Here is a 20,615-nt window from a genome sequence, read left to right as displayed (position 1 = left end):
TGGCTTGTTCCAAGTATGGAACTTATAATGGATTTGTTCAACCAGACCGAAAAAGGATCAGCATACCAACAAAGAGGCTGCGTATCGGAGACACATTTGAAGCCGATCCAAAGGACCAAAGACTGTAGGTTAATTGATTCCGGGTATAGTGCTCTAATCGTAGGGTGCTGTTACAGTGTTCATACAATCCTCCTTTCCAACAAGTCATATGGTCGGCGTTTCGTGTATTGAGTGGTGTTGTGGGAGACTGCTCAGAGTGCGCCGCCCAAAAGCTGCACAATCATCATGGCAATGCGTACTTTGAACCCAACTCGCCGGTCAGCCTTGGCAAAGTCGTCCCGAGTGACGATGCTCGTGTGCTCCTTCAGCCACCGCTGTTCCTCGCCTAGACGCTTTTTCAGTTCCTCATTCTCCGTCACAACCAGGGCATTCGCCTCCAGATCCAGTGAATAACTCCGCTTAGTGTAGTTGGAACTACCGATGAGGCTGATAGATGGGTCTTCGCTTCCGGGGAGGGTCACCCAGAGCCCTTTTGCGTGGTATGTCCAGCCGCCCGGCTCGCCGACGGTGCCTCGGCGCCACTCCCGAAGCACTGTCGAGGCTTCACGCTGATTATGGTGAACAGCTCTAACGAAACGGCGCGCAAGAAGAGTGTAGGCATCGGGGAGTAACCCTGATACCCCGGGTGACTTGTAGAAGCCATTGGCAAACGGCGAGGCTGTGATGACCGTGTTATTGTGTGACTGGGCAGAGAGCAGCAATTTTGTGAGTGAAGGCGCAGGGTTGAAGTAACCCGCAGTAAAGGTCCAGGACGAGTTGGCGTATTGCGGTAATGAGAGGGCCTTCAGGATATGTGTGACTGCCGGGAGTTCTGTTGACGTGTCTGGGGATAACAACTGCGAGAACTGGGTGAGCATGTATACGGAAGTATCCGGCTTCTCCTGCGGGATGGTGTCATGTGCGGTCAGGGGCGCCGTTTTGGGGGATATCAAGCCAGCTAGGAGAGAAGTCGACTCTTTGACGAACTGCTTAGGGTCTTCTAAGGGCGATGGAGCAGCGTTGTCCTCAGGCCAGACCATCTCGAACCCTGCCTGGGACTCTGACGGCTCGATGAGGAAGCTCAGCGACGAGACAGCATCCTGTATGTTCGCAAAGTACTCGGTGACGTCCTTTGAAGAGAAGAGGTGGTATCGGTCCTGCCTGTTGGTGAAGTAATCGCTGGACAGGTTGGCGCCGGAGAGGATAATCTCGTCGTCGACACCGTACAGCTTCATGTGCTGCAGGCCCCAACCCTCGTTGATCCGCTTCGGCACGTACTTCTTCTTCAGCCCTGTCAGGTTGGGCGTGTGGTACATGCGGATCTCGACACGCTCAGGGCCAAACTCGGCAACCAGGGGGGCCAATAGCGATGCGCAAGACGGGTCTGGAGCCTCTCGGGTTCCTCGAAGGGCGTCTGTGAGGATGCTGAGCCTGAGTTCGGGCTTCGCGCGGAGCGTCTCTTGCAGCGTAGTGATCTAGATTCATCAGCATGCAGTACGGCCACATAAACCCCGGCTGGCACGAACCAGTTCCCTTTCCGACTTGCCGATGTAGAGGGTCGAGAGGAAGATGCGCCGTTCAGCGTTGCGAATTTTGTGTTTAAGGGTCTCGTAGAACTCGGCGGGTGACTGGAGGACGCGAATCTGAGCGCCATTAATCTTGAACGAGGGCGCTATCTGGTCCAGCTCGGCCGTGAACGGCGCAAGCATGCCGGTACTCGACATTGGCGGAGACCCCGGCGTCGGCCCGTTGGCATTCATTGAGAAGCGTCGACATTGCGGCCTCGCGAGCCGTACCAAAGGCCGCGAGACGGGAGCTCTGAGCTTATTGAAGCATCGCGTAGCGCTCCTGGCCAGCATGGCCGCAGGGACGGAAACCGGGACTGATAATGGGCGCTTGCCGCAGGGATCTCAGGAGTCTCGTCTGAATTTTGTATCTTCAGTGTTGAACTTGCCGAGCCAGTTCGCCAGCAATTCGAGCCGGACAGTTGTAAGCAGGTCTTGGAGCAGGGCCCTGGCTCCTTGCAGCCTTGGCATTGGCAATTGGCACGGAAAATCCCGGCGCAGCTCCACTGCGTCAGTTGCTGCATCTTCCATCAATGCTTCGAATTCAACCTCGCAGCATCGCGCCGCGATTTCCCAATCCGCCGCAGCAACCATGTCGACCATCGCAAGGACTCTCGGCAATATCCGCAAGATTGGCCTGAAGGTTTGACTCCCAAGCAGCCCAGTGACTAGAGCAAAACACTGAATGCGACCGTAGGAATACTGGCACCAACTCAACGTGAGCTTCGTCCCTCGACCCCTCCAGCCACGAACCCGCCGCTAATCTGGCCGACTCTCGACGACAGTATATCGGTATGATTGGACATATGCCATTGCTCCGGCTACAAGTCGGCGACTGACGATGGACACAGGCGATACCAAGGCCGGTGTGTTGGTCGGCACCGACAGGTTCGGCAACAAATTCTACGAGAACAGGGAAGAGCTGCCGCGTGCGTTCATCGATCCGCTCATATCCACACGCCCGCCAGCCCGCTCTTGTTAACTGACTTCTTCGATTGACAACAAACAGTCCGCACAAGATGGGTCGACTACGCCAAGCACGACTATGATGCGTACGCTTCTGAACCTGACCCCCTCTCCCCTCCTTGTCTGGGATCATCGAGATTGACAACTAGCGGGGTATGAAGCGGCCATATTGAACCTCTCTGGCACGCCTGGATTTCGTACATGGTCGAGACGCCGCCGAACCAGGACCCGATCGTGACGGCGGCACCAAACCGGCCATGGGCGCCCAAGAACCACACTCCCAACTTGACGTTTACCCGCGGTGCTTACAAACCTTATAGCACGTTGGTTTTCATCCTTCCTGAAACGCGTGTGGACAATTCTGTGCTGACGTAGGAATAGCACGAAGCCCAAGGTGCAGTCGTGGGAGCCCATCGCTGCGCCGAGGTAGGATGATGTGGCGTGGAGGACGACAGCAGTAGGTGCAGGGATGTATGTACGGTCTCGGAATCAATCAACGATGCAATCCTCCAGCGGACCCAGCTCTGTTATGGCATGTCGCTGTGAGGTTGACTTCTTGATGTACAGGAAACGTTCGTCAACGTATCAGGCTAGATGTGGGGATCGGCTCAAAGAGCCTCAGGTCCTGCATGGGCTGTATACAGGTAAGACCAAGAGGAAGGGCCATGGCCGTGGAAGAAACGGGATACGACAGCTCCTCGTACAGTCGACATGGTTATGAGGTTAGTCAAGCGCTTCTTCCATTGTCACTTTCGATCTCAACTAGTCGCGATCGTCGTCACCAAAAACCAGACCGCCTGCCAAAGAGAAACCTACGTCCGCCAATGCAGAACTCTGCGAAGAGAACTAATGCAGAAACAGGAATCAAGCCCTCTGCTCTCCTCCACGTCTAAGAACGACAACTCAACGCATGCAGCATGCTCTTGCTCTTGCTCTAACGAAGAAAGTAGCCAACAGAAAAGTGCGTATGTACGGCGCGCCAATATCCGCATAAGCTCATCCTATTTGAGTCGGGCTTCGATGGCGGCTTTGATGGCTGTAGCACAAGAAGTCAGCTCCGGCCCTGACCACTCTCATTACTCCTGCTTGGGGACTGCGTACCCTCCGTCGTCACTCTGGCATCTCCAAACAGCATCCTCGTGCCTGGCATGTAAAACATCGGGTTGGGGACGTCCGCTGTGTTGTCTCGGTCAGCACCACTCATCATATGCTCTTCACCGACACTGCTAGGATCTTACCATAACCGCTCGCCAAACTCCGCTTCATCACCACCACTTGCTTGCTCTTCCACGCATGCAGCACCGGCATTCCGGCAATCGGGCTTCCCGGCTCCAGGGCGATGGGGTTCACGGTATCATTCGCGCCAATGACAAGCGTCACGTCCGTCTCGCCAAAGTCGTCATTAATCTCGTCCATCTCCAGCACAATGTCGTATGGAACGCTGGCCTCGGCCAGCAAGACGTTGCACTGGCCCGGCATGCGCCCGGCGACCGGGTGGATAGCGAAGCGCACCTTGACGCCCTTGGACCGCAGCATGCGCGTGATGTCGGAGATGGCGTACTGCGCCTTGGCGACCGCCATGCCATAGCCGACGACGATAATGACCGACTCGGCGTTGGTGAGGGCCTCGGCTGTCTCCTCGACATTGGTCTGCGTCACGCTGCCTTCAATCTTGTAGTCGCTGGTGGTGGGCGTCGAGATGCCGCCAAAGAGGACGTTGACCAATGACCGGTTCATGGCGACGCACATGATGTACGAGAGGATCGAGCCAGATACGCCGATGAGCGCGCCAACCGTTGTGAGGAGCGGGTTGTCCAGCATGAAGCCTTCTGCTACGAGCGCGAAGCCGCTGTAGGCGTTGAGCACTGTTATGACGACGGGCATATCCGCGCCCCCGATGGCTGCCGTGGTGGTGTAGCCCTTCAGGAAGGACATGACCGTGTTGGCGGCAAGTGCACCAGCGGCGATGAGCGGCGAGCCAGGGGCCATGGTCACAAAGGCACCCATGGTGGCGACGTTGGTCGCGAGCAAGCCAGAGTTGATGACATGTCGTCCTGGGAGCATCAGCGGCTTCGAGGACATCTTCCCGGCGAGCTTTAGGAACGCAACGATGGAGCCGGTAAAGGTGATACCGCCGATGAGAACGCCGAGGTAGGCCGTGACCAGGTGAAGTGTCGACACGTGGGCAATATCAGCCATGACGCTGCCGATGCTTGTTAGGACCGCGGCAAGGCCCACGACCGAGTGGAGGGCAGCAACAGTCTGAGGCAAGTCGGTGGGGGTGATGCGCTTCCCAATCAAGAAGCCCACGATGCTGCCAATGGCCGCCAGTCCTCCAAACTGAGCCAGGACCTCGGGAGAAAAGCCAACCGCCAGAAGGGAAGCAAGAACACCAGAGCCCACGCCCAGGATACCCAACATGTTACCCATGCGAGCCGTCGCCTGAGATGCCAGACCAGAGATGGAGCTGATGCACAACACGGAGCTCACCAAGTATCCAGCTTGCACAAGGCCCGCCGCTCCCGTCGACGCAGCAGCGATGAAACCGCCTCCAAAAAGCACGCCCGGGATGGCATATAGCCACGGGTACTCAGGAGGGTCAGTCGGGCGTCGAAACATGTCGAGCATGCGCTTGGTGATGACGAAGCCACCGGCAATGTTCACAAAGGCCAGAAGAACCGAGGCAGCGCCGAACAGCTGGGGGAGGGTCTCAGGGAGATAACCGCCGCCGAGGATAAACAGACCACCAACGCCAACCATTCCAGATATGGCGTTGGTCACGCTCATCAGCGGCGAGTGCAGCGCCGGGGCTACGCCCCAGACGACGCGGTACCCAATCAGAGACGCCAGGGCAAACGTGAAAGCATTGCCCATGACCAGCGGTCCGGTGAGCTTGCCTAGGGCGAGGGCGGACCCCATGCCACCCGTCACCAACGTGACTTCCCGCGTGGCCTTCTGCCACGGGGTAAGCGCAACAGCCTCGGGCTCCTTCGGCGTGGCGGGCGCGGCGGCGGGAGCAGGCGGCGGGGCCGGCCGAGGGGCGGGCGGAAGGATTTCTCCGTTCTGCGTGACAATGGCCCCTCGGACGACCTCGTCGGTCAAATCCACGCCGTACTCCCTGTCCTTTGGAGCCATGGACAAGAGAAACTTGGTGATGTTGTTCGAGTACAGCGTGGACGATTGGGTAGGCAGCCTCGACGGAAAATCAGTGTATCCTAGGCAGGGTCAGCGGGGCGAATAGGGTTGGTAAGGCACTGGGAGGAGAGCTCACCAATGATCTTGACATCCTTGTAGGTGATCAGCTTGCCAGCTTCGGTCTTTTCACAGTTTCCGCCGGCCTCAGCAGCAAGATCCACAATGACAGAGCCAGGTTTCATGATTTCGATCATGGCCTTCGTGATCAGTTTCGGAGCAGGCTTGCCAGGAATGAGGGCTGTCGTAATGATGATATCGACGTCCCGAGCTTGCTCCGTAAAGAGCTTCATTTCGGCCTCAATGAACTCCTTGGACATCTCTTTGGCATAGCCGCCAGCTCCGGCTCCCTCTTCCTTCAGCTCCACCTCGATGAACTCTGCGCCGAGCGACTGGACCTGCTCACGGGCGGCAGAACGCGTGTCAAAGCCACGTACAATCGCACCGAGTCTCCTTGCAGTCGCGATCGCGCTGAGCCCGGCAACACCAGCGCCGATCACCAGAACTTTGCCGGGCGGAATCTTGCCGGCAGCGGTGACCTGGCCAGTCAGGAAGCGCCCAAAGCTGTTGGACGCCTCTAACACGGCCTTGTAACCGGCAATGTTGGCCATGCTGCTCAGCGCGTCAAAGACCTGGGCTCGGGAAATTCGCGGGATCATGTCCATGGCAAAAACGGTCGCCTTACGCGCGGCAAGCCTCTCCACCAGGGCCTTGTTCTGCAAAGGCTGGAGGAAGCTGATGATGGCCTGTCCCTCCCGCACGCAGTCGGCCTCCGCGGCGCTGGGTCCCCGCACCTTGAGCACGACATCTGCCTGGTTCCAGACGGCAGAGGCATCGTCGACCAGAGTAGCACCGGCCACTGCGTAAGCTTCATCGAGGAAGTCGGCTTGAGCACCAGCACCTTTCTCCACGAGAACCTTGGCAAACCCCTTCTTGAGGAGCAGGGCGACGTTCTGGGGCGTTAGTGCCACCCGCCGCTCGTTAGGGTACGTCTCGCGGGGCACGCCGACGCAGAGCCGGGCGTATGGCGTCGTCACGACGGTCGATTCCGTCGAGTAAGCTGCCCGACGGCGTGGCGGCAGCTGCGAAATCGGCGACGTGACCGAGGCATGGCGGAGCTGCAGGGCCCGAACCCCGGCGAGGGTGAGTGCCAGGCTGGTGGTGGAGACCGGCGGCGCCCGGCGGAAGGCGCAGGTGCTGTGCCAGGCATCCTTGCCGAAGGCGGCGGCGGCAAGGGCAGTTATGTATCGCCAATTGGCCGGGAGAGAAGCAGGTGCTGCATTCAAGTCAGTAAATGCTAAGAAGCTGGGGCGGCAGGGCAAGGTCCTCACCCAGAGCACTTGCTACGCTCGGAAGCGGGGTGTGCTGGACAGCGGGTTGCCAGATACGAGAGGCATTGTTGGCCAGGCCTGGCCGAAAGAAGGACCTCGACATGGTGGCTACCCGCGAGCGCTCGCGCGGTCGAGGCAGAGAGTGTGAGATGTGATCATGGGTCTACATCCGACGGCGCTGCGACAGCGAGCCACGCTGGCACTGGAGAAGAAGACAGCTTGACTAAGACGGTAATGGACGATGGACGACTGATGAGAAAGCTATGGCGAGCTAATATATATCCTCGTCGGGGACTGCCCGTACACAGACTGCAGTTAGCCGGTCACTTTTGTGTCACGGTGCCTGGGCGGGCGCACGACATCAAGGGCTTGCAGACGTCAAACCCATTGGAGGTATCCTGTCGTTCGTGAGAGCAAGAGAACGAAAGCTTGGGAACGCGGATAGTGTCAGAAGGTCCGCTCCCATTGCTCGGAGAGATCAACCAAGGTCACGAGACTCGTGTGCTTCGAGTCTGTGCTCGTTGGATAATGAGCATGTATGCATACCCCGCCCTTCCCGAACCGTGCGGGGTCTCGTCTCAACCCACGTTCTCACTGAGCGAGCAGCCGGGCGCCAAATACATCCCGAGAGATGCGCCTCGTTCGGAATGGTAGCCCAGACTTGGCTCTCAACACACTCAACGTGTGGGGTTTCTCTCTGACTCCCGAGCTGCCCAGCTTGCCGAGCTTGCCAAGATGCAGAACTCGTTCGAACTTGGTGATTTATGGGGCGAGGATGCGGGGGGTGGGACTGCGGGTCTGTGGAGCAGCTGCAATTTAGAGACCGTTCTTTCGTCTCTGGGCATTGGGGGGCGACAAACTCGCAGCTTTCCCATCCCGCCAAGACACCTCAAAAAATCGTCGATCCGAGTCCCTCAACTGGAGGGCATGTTGCAGTTCCTATTCCGCCCATCGGTCGCATTTTATTGGCGAGAGGACACATCTTTGTTGCAGGACATTGCGCCCACGGATCGAGCACAGCATCGATTGATTACTCAACCGGTCTTGTTCTGACAGTGCGCCACCCACCCGGGTCCCAGGTGCTGTCTGCCATCATGATCCCCGCCATGACCGCAGTGCACGGCTACGGCGAACGTACTGGCATGTTAATCCACAGCATACGAATTGCCAGCGCGCGAGATTCGGCAGCTCGGGCAGTTAAACGAATCGCTCCGATAGGCGGACGTCCCCGGTGTGACCATTCTACGCCCTAGGTTTGTGAAATTAAAGTATTACCCTGGTGCTCTAGAACCTGAAGAACACAGGAGGCTGAGTCTTGAATCTGGCTACCTGGTAGTCCATAAGTAACTGTCTTCGGTTGATATGTAAAAAACAAATATCTAGTCTTAAGGGAGAGCCCGTGGCTTGTGAAATAATTCAGTTATAGCAGAGATTATGTCCGGACAATGGGAGAGATATCGGTGCCTCAGAGGTTTCCAGCAGAGTGTCAAAGACGATGCTGCATCAGCAATGCCAGCATTTCACGTTGTGTGACTATCCCATAGGTCACTAACGATGTAATTACTTCATTTACGAGATCTCATCCAACCTCACGGTCAACATAGAGAACCAGTAGGTCAGGTAAAGAGAGCAGAAGTATTCTATGGCCAAATACAATCATCTCCAAGATTACCAGCCGTTTGTTTCTGTTCTTCCCAAGTCTCAATGCGAACGTTCGTTACGTGCTCTCAGCCGATATGAAACAGAATGGAAGGAAGTAGGAAGCCTGCCAGCCTAGTAATAAGAGCTCCCCAAATAGCCCTGTCCCGTGTTAGGGGCACGGTAGCTACCAAGGACTGCAGGAAGATGAATGGGCTATAAGAACCTGAAACCACCCGAGTCACATAAAATGAAATGGAGTCGTATTTACTAATCCTACTTCAAGTTTCCAATCAGGGCCTGAATCAACCATCATTATTCCTGTCTATACCTGTTGCAACGCCGCCCCAGCTGCAGCACTCTTCGATTCTTACGTAGATCGTTATCGTCATATGAGAACCTGGCTCTATTTATAATCATGCCTTCATTCTCATAAGGATTTTCAAGACAACCGGCTTGCTTGGTAGGTTGAGAACGGCCTCTGCTTACTGACGGTATGCTTGCTGGAAGTTCACAACACCATTCTCATCCCAAACCTGAGAGATGTCACCATGACTGCCAGTGTGCTTCCACAGTCTCACCTTAGCACAAAGGGACCAGACTGCATTGCTGGAGCCTGACCGTGTGTCTTCCGACTCGTCCGATGGATTACCCCTCCAGTATCTTCACGTCAGGCATGGCAACATGCCTAACGAAGCCAGCGCATCCCTCCACCTCAAATCGCATCGCGAGAACCTCACCGGTAGTACTGGGCCTTAGACCGAAAAGGTGCTGAAAGAACGGAGGATCCTCCCCAGTTTGTGCTTAGGGGCCGGGCATCACGTTTGAAAGCTAGCAGTTCAAGCGAGGCGTGGTGCTGAAGTTTTCTTGACACACGCGGATGATGCTGCTCCGTTTGGCAAGTGGCCAGCGAATCGTGTCGACAACGCCCATTCCTCCGCCAATCAACCCGCCCTGTTATGCCTGAGAGGTCACGCCGAGAAGGAGGAGGGCTTCCGCTGTGCTGCGTACGTGTGTGAGAGGGAAAATGGGAAGTGGACTCCTTGAGCATGTATAAGTATAGGTATGGACTTTGCTGCTCACCCGACTGATGTTGTGCTTCGCATCAGTCAAGAGCCAGCGGATTTACCTTATTTACGATGGCACCTTTGGCGTCTGTCGCCCTGGTCCTCAGCAGTCTGGCCAGCCTCGTGGCCGGCCATGGCTATCTCAAGAGCATCACTGTCAACGGCCAAAACTATCTCGCGTGGCAGGTCGGACAAGACGACTATGTGACCCCGACGCCATCTCGTTACGCCCGCAAGCTTGCCAACAACGGGCCCGTTCCCGACTTCTATACCAGCAAGGACATTACGTACTTGTCCCTACTCAACGCTCCATAAGAGCAAATGCTGATTTGCATTAATTAGCTGTGGTGTTGGGGGGAATATTCCTGCCGCGGGCGTCATCGAGCTGAAGGCTGGAGACACCGTGTAAGTCAACCACGACACCAACTCGAGCACCTCTCTGCTAACACATATCTTACTGTAGTACCTTCAATTGGGACCAATGGAACTCTGATGTCCGTTCAACCCCTCTCTCCATACCTCTTTATGACTGTCTTGAGGTTACCATGCTTCCAAGACTCACCATTTTTTCCCAAATCTCTCCCCACACAGCCGGCAAAAAAGAAATTCTTAGCTGACGTTATTGATAGCATCCTGGACCAGTCATGACGTGAGTGCCGATTTCACTCCTGCATTCCCCCTGATGCATTACTGACAAACCATCCTCTCCCGGACTAGGTACCTCGCCAAATGCCCCAACAACGACTGCAAATCCTTCAAGGGCGACTCAGGCAACGTGTGGGTCAAGATCGACCAGCTCGCGTACAACCCGGCCGCCAGCCCTGCGTGGGCGTCCTACCTGCTCCGCGACCAGGGAGCCAAGTGGAAGGTGACCATCCCGCCCAGCCTCGCACCGGGCGAGTATCTCCTGCGGCACGAGATTCTCGGCCTGCATGTGGCCGGCACGAGGATGGGCGCCCAGTTCTACCCGAGCTGCACCCAGATCCGCGTGACCCAGGGTGGGAGCACGCAGCTGCCCTCTGGCATCGCGCTCCCAGGGGCTTACAACCCTGATGACCCGGGTGTAAGTCTTGATATAACATGCCTAATCAGGATGTGTGCGAGCACTGACCGGAATGTGTCTTCAGATCCTGACTCACGTCTGGAGGATCAACCAGGGCCAGATCACTTACAAAGCCCCTGGAGGAGATGTTTGGAGCGGTGCGGCGCCCAATGCGAACAGGCCGGGTCCGTAAAAGGCGCGCGTTGTCCTGCTTGCGCGGCAGTTGGCCCAGCTCTTAGTGGCTCTGCGGAGGACGTTTCATTGGCTAGGTTAATAATGGCTTCAACAGACATTTTGCATTTCAGCTCCGCGGTAGTAGAGCTACTATTTTTAGCCACAGCCTGGAGGAGGGCCAATCACAACAGAAATTCTAAACTCACGCACCAGCATTAATGCCCAGTCACCCAAGTGCTGGCTGCAGCCCGCGACTTTCTCCGTGAAAATACCCTTCTCAGCAGCCCTCCCTGGCGGCCTCTCCTTCACCTTCCCATGGTCGCCATCGCCACCGGACTGTGGTGGGACTATTCCCGACCGGCCGTCCAGGCCGCGACGTTGACCTTGCCTTCAGACCTGGGCAACGTCCTTCTCTCAGGCCTCACCGTGCTAGTGACGGTAGCCGGCGTAAGCTTCTGGAACATCGCGGCCTTTGTTCTGCATAGTCTGCGCGTGCTGCCGGGTAGCGGGCCTGTCAGCGTTTTGTCTTTGCAGCATCGGGTCATCCTGCGAAACTCGCCCGGCGCCATCGGGACGGCGTGGGAGGCGGTCAAGATCTACCTGGCGTGGTACAGCACACGACCGCCCCGACTGTTTATGCGGACAATCGCGATAGTGGTTCCGGCGCTGATCATCTCGGCCGGCTTCGCAATAGCGGCGGTGTTTGTGTCGCACGTGGCAAGCAGGGCGAATGGGTTCGTCATCGCGAGGGCGCAACCTGAGAACTGTGGGTTTTGGTGGTTCGACCGCAATAACATTGATGGCGTGACAGCGGGAAGGATCAAACAAGCAAACGATACCCTCTTAGCTCGGACCTATGTCGCCAACTTCTACGCCAACACAACGACCTCGTCAACGGCAAGGTCGATATTCGTCCAGCCTGCGCTGCCGTACACCACCAACCCCTCTGCCCCGTGCCCCATCCCGGCATCGGAACGGTGTATCCTGGGCCCCAATGCAGCGTTTGGCATGAAAACGGCTATTCTCGACAGTCAGGAAAGTCTGGGAATCAACGCCCGGGCCGAGGATCGCGTCGGCGTGGAGATCAGCGTGACGTGCTCTCAGGTGAGCACTAGGGGCCTTCGCTGGAACAACGACACGCACTTCGCCTTTACCTTTGGGGGGTATTTTGCAGAAGACGCGGCGGATAATGTCACCTACCTCTACTACCTCGGGACAGAGCTCTCGAAGGTAGGTTACATGTTGGTGTAGGTTGACTCCCAATCCGCCATCATTCCTGTTTCTAGCACGATCCATGCCGCTGATTCGGAAGACTTTCAGTCCTCGGGCCGCGTTCGTCCGAGACTCGCGCGCCTGGGTTCCCATTCCTGAGTTCAACCGGACAGATGCCGACGTGAGCGTGTTCTTCCTCAGCCAAAACGACATATCATACCTGTCCCCCGTGCAGGACCGCTTCTTCTTGGCAAACGGCACGGTGAAGTACACCGACCAGGGCGGGCGGACGTTTTTTCGGGCCAACTCTTACGTCAACACCATGGTCTGCGCCGAGCAGTACGCCGTGTGTAATCCCTCGACGTCGTCGTGCACCGCTCCAGGCGGCTGGCAGCATCTGTACGACGCCATCCTGACCGAGAATCCACTGGGCTTCAACACGGGGCAGATCGGCACGGCCGGACGCGTCCTCCTGGCGCTGGTCGACGCCAACATGTACAGCAGCGTCGCTGCCCTCGGCGCCGGCGCTTTGTGGGCCAACAACCTCGCCAGTGGGAATATCTCTCCCGGACTGCCAGACAACCAGTGGCAGACCGAGGTACTGGGCTGGTTTCAGACGAGCCTCGCCAAGCTCCAGGCCTACATGGTTGAGTATGCATCGAGCACGGCGGGCCTGGGCCCCTTTGGGGCCACCGAAGAATCGCCGTACGGCTACCGGTCAAGGGTCAATGCGACTACCAAGGAGCTGTGGGATCAGTGCGAGAACCAATTGATACGCACGGCGGGCGATGTCCAGAACTTCAACTTTGCTGGCGTTGTGATCATTGCGTGCGTCAGCGTTTCTCTGATGCTTTTGGACTGCGCGTTGGGGACGATCCTGAATCTCGCGGTGCGGTACTTGGGGTTCGGGCCGGCTGCCGAGATGGCGCGGCAGTGGGATGCCAATCTCAACCTTCTACGGATGGCGCTGGAAAGTCCAGGTGCGGACGATGGGGTGAGCGGGTGGAAGCCAGGGAGGTGGGGTATCCCGGTGCTGGACAGATCATAGCGATGCGAGGTTGACTGCTTCTCTGACGTGTCTCGGGACTGAGGTGGTCAGTGACAAGCAAAGTCAGGGTTGGCAGAGACCTAAGGTATGTACAGTATACAGTATGTACTGTACAGTACCTATCGATTGACCGCGCCTCCAGCTGTCGCACAGTTGGGACCAGATGTCTGAGCCTGGGGGTCTCCCGCATCAATGATTCGTGGCGCCTCCAGCCTGAAACGTGGTACTCACATCTTCTGGAACAGATCGACAGGAGCCGATGCGCAAACAGCAAGAGGCCCCGTTTATTGTCCAAGTTCGCAAGACTGGAAGCTTTCGGTTCATCGTCAATAAGTGACAATTAAGCGTCAAGAAACGACGATTGCTATGTTCATCCTGCGAGCCGTTTGCTAGGAGAGGGCAGATTGCAGAAAGCTACCAGAAAGTTAACGTTCCAGGTTTCCAGGTTAGGTAATCCGTACAGTCGATTGGATTACCATAATTGACGCCGGCTCCACTGGCCAGGCGGAGCTCCAACATCCGGAACTGAAACAAAGACGCCTATGTACTCCGTACCAAGATAGCGCATATCCCACGCCCGCGGCAATTGGGCAGACCAGGAGTGTTATACAGGTACATGTGTCGGCGACAATGAACCTGTAGCCACAGTGCAGCGACAGCCGGCTGACAGGACTTCTCGGCAACACGTCCTCCCGCGCCTCGCGAGTCCAGACCGTAGCGCCAGCTCACGCCATGGTGGTCTCATGAATCGGCGGTTCCATATCCAACCTTTTGGAAGCAACGCAGGGTCTGATGGAAACTCTATGTTCCGACAAAGACAACAACTCGAAGCCAGGTTGGGCCTGCGCTTAGGAGTGTGTCCCTTCAGCGCCTTCCTGTGCTTGACAGTCTCGGAACATGAACTGGGGTCTTGGAATCCAAAACATACGGAAGCACATTGGGTACGCCGGCAAGCCTCGGCGCCGTTTGACAGACTTTCATACGCTTTCCTCGTCGGGTTCGACGATGCTACACGCCCCGAACGCTCTCCGTCTGCGAGGGCCATGATCCCTGCCCAAGCCGAAGCCAGCCCCCGACTAAAAGCTTGTCACCGCATCTCTATCCGTTCTTTAGTTTCTTTGTCTTAACGCTTCCATCACCTTAAGTTATGTATGCTCCGTTCTCCTTTTCTCCCTCGACTAGTTGAGTTTGGTACGGGTGGCTGCCGGATTCACTCGAGTCCGCTGTCATTCCCCGATCCCTCCCCTTCACTCGACATGCCATTTAGCATGCCGTGCTTCCACTCCCTCTCAAAACCTCACCTTCGGGAGTCCGAATTTCGCTGGCTCTCTTCAAGTCCGTGCCAGTGGCCAAAGATGGCTCTTCGCCTCTCACTTCTCCAACTCTCTGCTGTCGCCGTCTTGGTCTTCTTTTCTCTTCTTCTCAACGGTGGAGAGTCGGCTACAGCACCGGATGCGTGTGTATCGGACGACCACCACAATACACTCGCTGAGTCGTTCCCGAACAACGCCACGGGCGTTCTCAATGCTACGCTGGCCATCATCCCGATCCCATTGGAGACAGCTCGCCGTCTGATTCCGCCCCAGTACGGCATTCTCGAGCGAGCCTATCGCGCCCTCGTGCCAAACTTCCCCGAGGGCATGTACCCTGTCATGGTGCAGGCGGCTCATGATCATGATGTTCAGTTCCGGGCCTATGGTATCACTATCGATGACTTCACAGTGAGTGCCCACGGTTAGATGGTCTGCGTTGGAGGGAGGTTGACCATATCCGTAGCGCGTGGGGTTCGAGTTCCCGTTCTTAGACCTCACCGGCGACCGCTACTCCTCTTTCCGCTGGGCACCGGCGCAGCTTATCAGTGCCACAAACGGCATCGCATTGGAAGGATCCCGAGCGTACGGCACCTTCGTCTCTCCCGCCGAGTTTGAGCCGCTCTGCGACGCCTACCGACGGTTGTCCAAAGATACAACCTACTTCAGAGGCTCCAGCCTGACCTCGTCAGAGTTCGTAGAGCTCGAGATGAGGCGCCTTCCTCACTCGGCCTCCGACCCCTATCCCTTGGAGCTGTTGAAGAACATCACGAACCAGCCCACCTTCGCGAACGCCACATCGTGCGACAACATGATCCGGCTGTTCAACACGACCATGTCAGTCGGCGAGCACGCCCCAGCGTCCGTACGAGGCAGGGTCAGGGCCCGCGTCTTCCCGTTCGGGGGAGTAGAGCAGGAGTGGACCGACGTCTATGGCGTGCAGGTGGCGACGCCGTTCATCGAAAATAATTACCTCGACTGCCGGACCATGAGAGGATACTCGGGGACCGCCGGGCCGGGCGACTCGTACATGCATGGCGGTAATTCTAATGATGAGCTGTGATAGGAAGACAAATCATGATACCCATATGGGCGGCTGGAGGGACCGTGCTGCTCATGGCTATTAGAAACAATGGAAGTATACTCGAAGTTCAGAGCGCTTTTCAATCACTGCTCGTTTTGAAAGCCAGCATCCCCCAGCACTCTTGACTTTTTGCGGCACAGGAGACTGTCTCACAACCACGAAACACGAGGCAACGCCTCTCGGCGCCGCTCGCAGGCGCCCATTTTAGGTTTCTCTTTGGACCGAGCCTGTTGGTGGCAAGGATCATCATCCTGTAGCGCTCCAATTCCCTTACCAACCGTCGTCGGAAACGGGCGTTGAGCGACCAGACACCACCAGCCAGGTTGGGTCATGGGCTTCTTATACCGCTGCCTGCCCACGCAGGCCCAGTCCCGGCTTGACTTGTCAATCTTTCAAGGTCATATTTTACTGTTCAGCAGGCACTGCCGATTTGATCGTTTTATGCTCCTTTTTTTCAGGTCGAGAATTGTCGCCGGTCCATCTTCACCTCTAGTTTCTTTCTTTTCTTGGCTTTTTCGTCGTTGCGTATTCAACGAAATGTTCCACGCGGTTCCTCTGAAGCGAAACCTCTCCCGCTCCGTCATCAAGATCATCCAGCGGACGCTGCCCTTGGTCACGACAAGAGGCCGGTCATGGACGACCAACGCAAAGACCCGGATGCCCATCGATATATGATGGGCGTGAGCAACAGGGAAATGTTCAGCGCGTTATATGGTGACAGAGGGGTGGCGGGTCGTGATCAAAGGGCAGTTGCCTTTTACGAACGGTTGCGTTTGAGTTAACGGTATCAACGCATCAACGGGTGAAATTAGGGCGCTGCTGGTTTGAGCCCTTAGTCTGGAGTCATCCACATTAAAAGAAAAGCACTGCGAGATGAAGAAATCTTTTCAACCCACTGCCATCCATGAGATTTGGACGTCATCAACCCGCCCAGTTCTCTCTCTCTTGGAGTTACCTGGCGGTCCCAAGCCAAACCGAGATCAGAAGAAGAACGAGAGTGGAAAGTTCACAAGAATGATACCAACCTGACAGTGCTGGTGTGAAGCTTGGCTGTATTCTTTTGGTTTGCCGCACACTTGTTCATATAGAGCGGGCAAGAAAGGATACTATGGACGGAACTTAGAGGCTAGGACAAATGGTTGTGGCTCAGGGCTAGGCGGCGTACAGAGTGAAGTGTTGGGTCTTTTATGTGATCCCTTGTCTTCTTTTGTTTGCCCCGCGCGATGCGACTTAGCTTCGGTCGTATTCATGTCTGGCTGTAAGCTAGAGAGAGGTTTGGAAATGGTGCTTGCCCCGGGAGCTTTGAATAAAAATCTTACTGTCAAGCTGAAACCTTCTTGTTCAGGTTGGTTTCCTGGCCGGCGCTGGCTTGGACTCAAGCCCTCATCCCATCCACACATCAAGCTGCCGCTTTATCATCCCGGCACTTCGTCACTTCAACGCTTAGATTTGGCAGCAGACACCGCAGTTGCGCATTTTGGTCCTGTGCCTACTTCTTTGCTCATCCTGCAGGATCAGGTCAGCCATTGAATTCTTCCACGATCCCTCCCAACCCGGTTTTACGAGACACTCTGGAAGTTGGAACAGTCTTTTGCATGGCCGGCTCCAGAACTTGGGAATCTTGACACGTCAACCTCACCAAAGCGCTTGCATGTTCTTTTCCCGGGAGCTTGAACTTCAACAGAGCTGGGACTATGGCTTCCTCGAGCGAACCGGAGGGGCCATCCCCAGACTGGGTCTTGTCCAACAATTGCGATATTCAGTAAGCAGAGCTAGCACTGTACACAACCCCTTACATATCGTTCGACTCTACCGGACTGACAATACCCTTACAGCGCAACCAGGGATTGATCCTGGTACTCCACATACATGCCGTTCCAAAGCTGGATGACGGACTTCATGGTTGCCTGAGCCGGGGTTGTTGGCATCGGCGACGTCGAACTTGATTTGTTTCAGGGTCATCTCATGACCAGACTTCACCTATTTACAGTCTGACGCTACCGTACCTGCGGTTGTTTCTCCGTTCCAGCAATGGCTGCTCAGTCGCGGCTCCTGGTAACCGCTCGGCGAGGAAATCTTTGCCGTCCAGTACATCCCCTCCGTCGCCCACGTGAAGACCCGAATCCCCAACCACTGAGTATCCACTCCGCCACGGCCAGACTTTTGCGCACAACAGCCAGTATACTACTCCAAGCAGCAAAACGCCGGTGCCAACCAGCGGAAATGCGTAGTACGGGTACCCATCCGCATTCCAGTCGCTGTTTGGCGGAACAAAAGGCGTGACGACGAGGAAGACGTTGAGGAGCAGATAGATGACGGAGACAGGGAGGTAAGATTGCCAGGGAGATGACCAATTTTCCGACTTGGTGAGACGTAGATAAATGAGTCCACCGGCGACCAATGCGTTGATCCAAGCACCCGGGTACGTGTATCTGGGAAACACGGTCATTCAATGAGCTGACATGCTGTCCAAGGAGGCCGGAATCGACGTACAAGTTGACAACGAAATTGTATGCCGGACCTGGCGGAGGGGCGATGAGGACGATGACGGTAACGACCCAATGAAGGAAGAGCTACAATTTTGATCAGCTAACGGCCACTTCCCAGACAACGTGCCGGTCACTTACCGAAGCCGCAGGCGTGCCGAAGGGGTGGGTGGATGCCCAGAACTTACTCCACGGCAATATCCCTTCCTTGGCCAACTCTTGGTTGACACGCGAATGCGCGAAGCTCACAGCCAAGACGTTGCCGACATTACTGAGGGCGACAAACGCTGGTAGACTTCGAGCCGCAGCACTCTCCCCAAACATGTTCTGGAAAAACAGGCCGGCAACGATGACCTCGGACTTGGCGAGGTCAGCCTTGGGAATGGCTGCAAAATATGCGACATTGGCGAGCACATACAGAACCGTAATCCCACTGACGGCAAGGGGTGCTGCAATCTTGAGCGTCCGCTGGGGATTCTTCAGCTCGCCCATGACGTAGTTGGCGTTTTCCCAGCCCTTGTAGCTGTAGACGACCTGGAGGAGAGCTGTGGCGTAGGCATATGCTCCTCCTCCGCCGTAGCCGTCTCTCTTCTCGACAGCCCAAAAGTTATCAAAGTTGCCCGGATCCGGAACCAGTCGATAGCCGGCCAAGGCTACGAAGCCAGAGAGGATAATCAGGAGCAGAACCAGAACCTTGAAAATGCCGAGGGCGTTGGTAAGTCTGAGGCTCCATCTTGGAAGCGCGGCGTGGAGGCCGGCAATGAAGATGATGCATGCCACAGCAATTGCTCGAGGAGTCCAACCATCGGGCATGGGGTGGCCCAGAGCCAGGAGCACATATCGGCCAAAAGCTAGGGAATTGCCGGCGGAGAAACCGAGAAGGACGATTTGAACGGCGAAAATGCTCGTGGCCAAGTGTCGAGGTCGCCTCAAAACGCGCTCGAGATAGTTCTTCTCGCCTCCCGACCGGGGGATGGCGAGCCCGAATTCCAAATAGACGCTGAGGCCGGAAAGAGTCAGAAGACCAGCTGGCCGTGTCAGCATGTCGGCGATTGTCCTTCCGTCAACAGGCGTCGCCCTTCTCTGTTGTACTCACCGACAGCCCACAGCAGCAAGCTGATACCCACAGAGCCTGTTGCGGCGAAGATGCTCGATGGCGTTGAGAAGACTGGTTCCCGTTCAGTTCTTGACTCTGGAGGTGGATCTGTGCACTGGAACTGTACTCCCTGTCCCGATCATCTTGTTCAATATCAGGAACACAGCGCTGGCGACCCCAATCTTTCCCGGCCCCGACTGAGCACACTGTGCATCAGGTTGGTCCAAGATGCCGCCAGCGGCTTCACCGTCGATGGGGTGATCAAAGGACCTCACAGGCCTCTTTCCGTCAGGCCCTTCCATTGGGAATAATGGAGTTCAGCAATCGGTAGCTATGCAGCTGCCGATGGTTGATGGTGCGTCTGGGAGGAGGAGTTTGCGGAGCACAATGATGATGCCCTGCTCGGCTTCGGTGAGAAAGAGGGTACTAAGTCGTCGAATATTGTTGGGATTTGGACCTGAGTCGCAACATGGTTGGCAGAACCCCGGGCATTGAGTACTGGGTTTTGAGGAAATGGCAGGTGAGGTGGGTGGTCACTGGCGGAGTAGCAGATTGCGTGCTTGCAACTCACGATGACAGCAACCCCACTGTGGTAGGAAGCCGGTGATACACCTGGGTTTCGGCATCAGAGCGGGAATCGGAACCTTGATCCTCAATCTCTCGGCAGTCGTCTTGGCGGCCCGGCGAGCTCCGTGAACGTCCCGCACTCTTAACGAGCAATTGAGGAGTACCGCGTAGCAACATTTCCTAGCATGAACATCGCGGACAATGTAGATACGCACACCTTGCCGCTAGAGCACCGCTTTCATGCGCCTCCGTCGACGATGGATCTGGTGCTCTCGTCCAATCATTGCAATGCTCAGGTAACGCTGTTGAATTTTTGTTGGTTGGCCCGATTCGAGGAATGGGCGCAAGTGCACCAGAAACCATTGGCCTTTTCCACGCGCCCGTTAAATGATGAACTCACAATGTGCAGATCAAAGGCAGCATGAAGCGCGCAATCCCTCTTCTTGGTTTTCATCAAAAGGCTCACCATCCCAGCAAGTGCCTGAGATGCTTTTTTAGCTCGTCTCCACCTGGACAACAAAAAAAGGGTAAGTTAATCCATATTGGAAATTCCTCCCTCCACCCAACCCAGACACCCTACTTCCCGCCCCTCTTCCTGCCATCGCTGCCAAAATGAATCGCCAATCACACTATTCTACGCCGAAAAAGGCGAGGATACGAGGACGATTGATTATCTCGAATCCCGTCGTATCCCGCACTTCAAAAGCGACGTTTTTCGCTTCCACGGAGCTAGCCAACGCTCTGGTTGGCGCGCCCTCGCGGAACCGGAGGATACAGGCGACCGATCTTTCCACTCGA

General features: G+C 56.2%; 8 protein-coding genes across 8 annotated transcripts; 5 read left to right on the top strand and 3 right to left on the bottom strand.

The window, feature by feature from the left end:
• Positions 1–59: 59 nt before the first annotated feature.
• N657DRAFT_664834 (uncharacterized protein) lies at positions 60–1,966 on the bottom strand. The gene is made up of 2 exons (XM_062795260.1): positions 1,566–1,966; positions 60–1,514 (listed from the first exon to the last, which is right to left on the bottom strand). Exons 1-2 carry the CDS (start codon positions 1,896–1,898, stop codon positions 252–254), a joined length of 1,596 nt encoding a protein of 531 aa, XP_062645990.1. The 5' UTR covers positions 1,899–1,966; the 3' UTR covers positions 60–251.
• A 230-nt stretch (positions 1,967–2,196) lies between these two features.
• Positions 2,197–3,000, top strand: N657DRAFT_682019 (NDUFA12-domain-containing protein; the record flags this gene model as incomplete). Its single annotated transcript, XM_062796446.1, has 7 exons — positions 2,197–2,247; positions 2,302–2,322; positions 2,390–2,396; positions 2,456–2,533; positions 2,614–2,656; positions 2,732–2,893; positions 2,952–3,000. 7 exons carry the CDS (start codon positions 2,197–2,199, stop codon positions 2,998–3,000), a joined length of 411 nt encoding a protein of 136 aa, XP_062645989.1.
• A 288-nt stretch (positions 3,001–3,288) lies between these two features.
• N657DRAFT_646900 (PNTB-domain-containing protein) lies at positions 3,289–7,626 on the bottom strand. The gene is made up of 5 exons (XM_062793206.1): positions 7,094–7,626; positions 5,842–7,038; positions 3,809–5,785; positions 3,672–3,746; positions 3,289–3,606 (listed from the first exon to the last, which is right to left on the bottom strand). Exons 1-5 carry the CDS (start codon positions 7,194–7,196, stop codon positions 3,572–3,574), a joined length of 3,387 nt encoding a protein of 1,128 aa, XP_062645988.1. The 5' UTR covers positions 7,197–7,626; the 3' UTR covers positions 3,289–3,571.
• Positions 7,627–9,690: 2,064 nt separating this feature from the next.
• N657DRAFT_494700 (uncharacterized protein) lies at positions 9,691–10,587 on the top strand. The gene is made up of 4 exons (XM_062787652.1): positions 9,691–10,085; positions 10,141–10,203; positions 10,262–10,292; positions 10,428–10,587. The coding sequence occupies exons 1-3, from the start codon at positions 9,822–9,824 to the stop codon at positions 10,289–10,291; spliced, it is 357 nt and encodes a 118-aa protein (XP_062645987.1). The 5' UTR covers positions 9,691–9,821; the 3' UTR covers position 10,292; positions 10,428–10,587.
• On the top strand, positions 10,428–11,087 carry N657DRAFT_646899 (lytic polysaccharide monooxygenase). Its single transcript, XM_062793205.1, has 3 exons — positions 10,428–10,447; positions 10,516–10,861; positions 10,926–11,087. Exons 1-3 carry the CDS (start codon positions 10,443–10,445, stop codon positions 11,031–11,033), a joined length of 459 nt encoding a protein of 152 aa, XP_062645986.1. The 5' UTR covers positions 10,428–10,442; the 3' UTR covers positions 11,034–11,087.
• A 242-nt stretch (positions 11,088–11,329) lies between these two features.
• N657DRAFT_664830 (uncharacterized protein) lies at positions 11,330–13,274 on the top strand (the record flags this gene model as incomplete). The annotated part of the gene is made up of 2 exons (XM_062795259.1): positions 11,330–12,248; positions 12,301–13,274. The coding sequence occupies 2 exons, from the start codon at positions 11,330–11,332 to the stop codon at positions 13,272–13,274; spliced, it is 1,893 nt and encodes a 630-aa protein (XP_062645985.1).
• Positions 13,275–14,629: 1,355 nt separating this feature from the next.
• On the top strand, positions 14,630–15,647 carry N657DRAFT_657080 (uncharacterized protein; the record flags this gene model as incomplete). The annotated part of the gene is made up of 2 exons (XM_062794767.1): positions 14,630–14,995; positions 15,051–15,647. 2 exons carry the CDS (start codon positions 14,630–14,632, stop codon positions 15,645–15,647), a joined length of 963 nt encoding a protein of 320 aa, XP_062645984.1.
• A 1,966-nt stretch (positions 15,648–17,613) lies between these two features.
• Positions 17,614–20,001, bottom strand: N657DRAFT_621432 (amino acid transporter). The gene is made up of 5 exons (XM_062790621.1): positions 19,378–20,001; positions 19,251–19,322; positions 18,296–19,182; positions 18,162–18,241; positions 17,614–18,100 (listed from the first exon to the last, which is right to left on the bottom strand). The coding sequence occupies exons 1-5, from the start codon at positions 19,550–19,552 to the stop codon at positions 17,653–17,655; spliced, it is 1,662 nt and encodes a 553-aa protein (XP_062645983.1). The 5' UTR covers positions 19,553–20,001; the 3' UTR covers positions 17,614–17,652.
• Positions 20,002–20,615: the final 614 nt, after the last annotated feature.

This window comes from Parathielavia appendiculata, assembly GCF_033297405.1.
Source record: "Parathielavia appendiculata strain CBS 731.68 unplaced genomic scaffold N657scaffold_9, whole genome shotgun sequence".
NCBI classification, from domain to species: Eukaryota; Fungi; Ascomycota; class Sordariomycetes; order Sordariales; family Chaetomiaceae; genus Parathielavia; species Parathielavia appendiculata.
Note: the sequence above shows the minus strand (reverse complement) of the source record. Positions and strands in the feature narration are given on the sequence as shown.

What these genes read in the sequence shown, in the direction of transcription:
- N657DRAFT_664834 (XM_062795260.1), bottom strand. Translation starts at nt 1,898, where the DNA reads ATGCTGGCCAGGAGCGCTACGCGATGCTTCAATAAGCTCAGAGCTCCC. An exon ending in GCAAGTCGGAAAGGGAACTG is followed by an intron (nt 1,515 to 1,565) that starts GTTCGTGCCAGC and finishes TGATGAATCTAG; the next exon opens with ATCACTACGCTGCAAGAGAC.
- N657DRAFT_646900 (XM_062793206.1), bottom strand. Translation starts at nt 7,196, where the DNA reads ATGTCGAGGTCCTTCTTTCGGCCAGGCCTGGCCAACAATGCCTCTCGT. An exon ending in GAGTTTGGCGAGCGGTTATG is followed by an intron (nt 3,747 to 3,808) that starts GTAAGATCCTAG and finishes GAGACAACACAG; the next exon opens with CGGACGTCCCCAACCCGATG. An exon ending in TGCCAGAGTGACGACGGAGG is followed by an intron (nt 3,607 to 3,671) that starts GTACGCAGTCCC and finishes CTTGTGCTACAG; the next exon opens with CCATCAAAGCCGCCATCGAA.
- N657DRAFT_494700 (XM_062787652.1), top strand. Translation starts at nt 9,822, where the DNA reads ATGTTGTGCTTCGCATCAGTCAAGAGCCAGCGGATTTACCTTATTTAC. An exon ending in TATACCAGCAAGGACATTAC is followed by an intron (nt 10,086 to 10,140) that starts GTACTTGTCCCT and finishes TGCATTAATTAG; the next exon opens with CTGTGGTGTTGGGGGGAATA. An exon ending in CTGAAGGCTGGAGACACCGT is followed by an intron (nt 10,204 to 10,261) that starts GTAAGTCAACCA and finishes ATCTTACTGTAG; the next exon opens with TACCTTCAATTGGGACCAAT.
- N657DRAFT_646899 (XM_062793205.1), top strand. An exon ending in ACAACCCTGATGACCCGGGT is followed by an intron (nt 10,862 to 10,925) that starts GTAAGTCTTGAT and finishes ATGTGTCTTCAG; the next exon opens with ATCCTGACTCACGTCTGGAG.
- N657DRAFT_621432 (XM_062790621.1), bottom strand. Translation starts at nt 19,552, where the DNA reads ATGGAAGGGCCTGACGGAAAGAGGCCTGTGAGGTCCTTTGATCACCCC. An exon ending in CAAGATGATCGGGACAGGGA is followed by an intron (nt 19,323 to 19,377) that starts GTACAGTTCCAG and finishes AACGGGAACCAG; the next exon opens with TCTTCTCAACGCCATCGAGC. An exon ending in TACAATTTCGTTGTCAACTT is followed by an intron (nt 18,101 to 18,161) that starts GTACGTCGATTC and finishes CGTGTTTCCCAG; the next exon opens with ATACACGTACCCGGGTGCTT.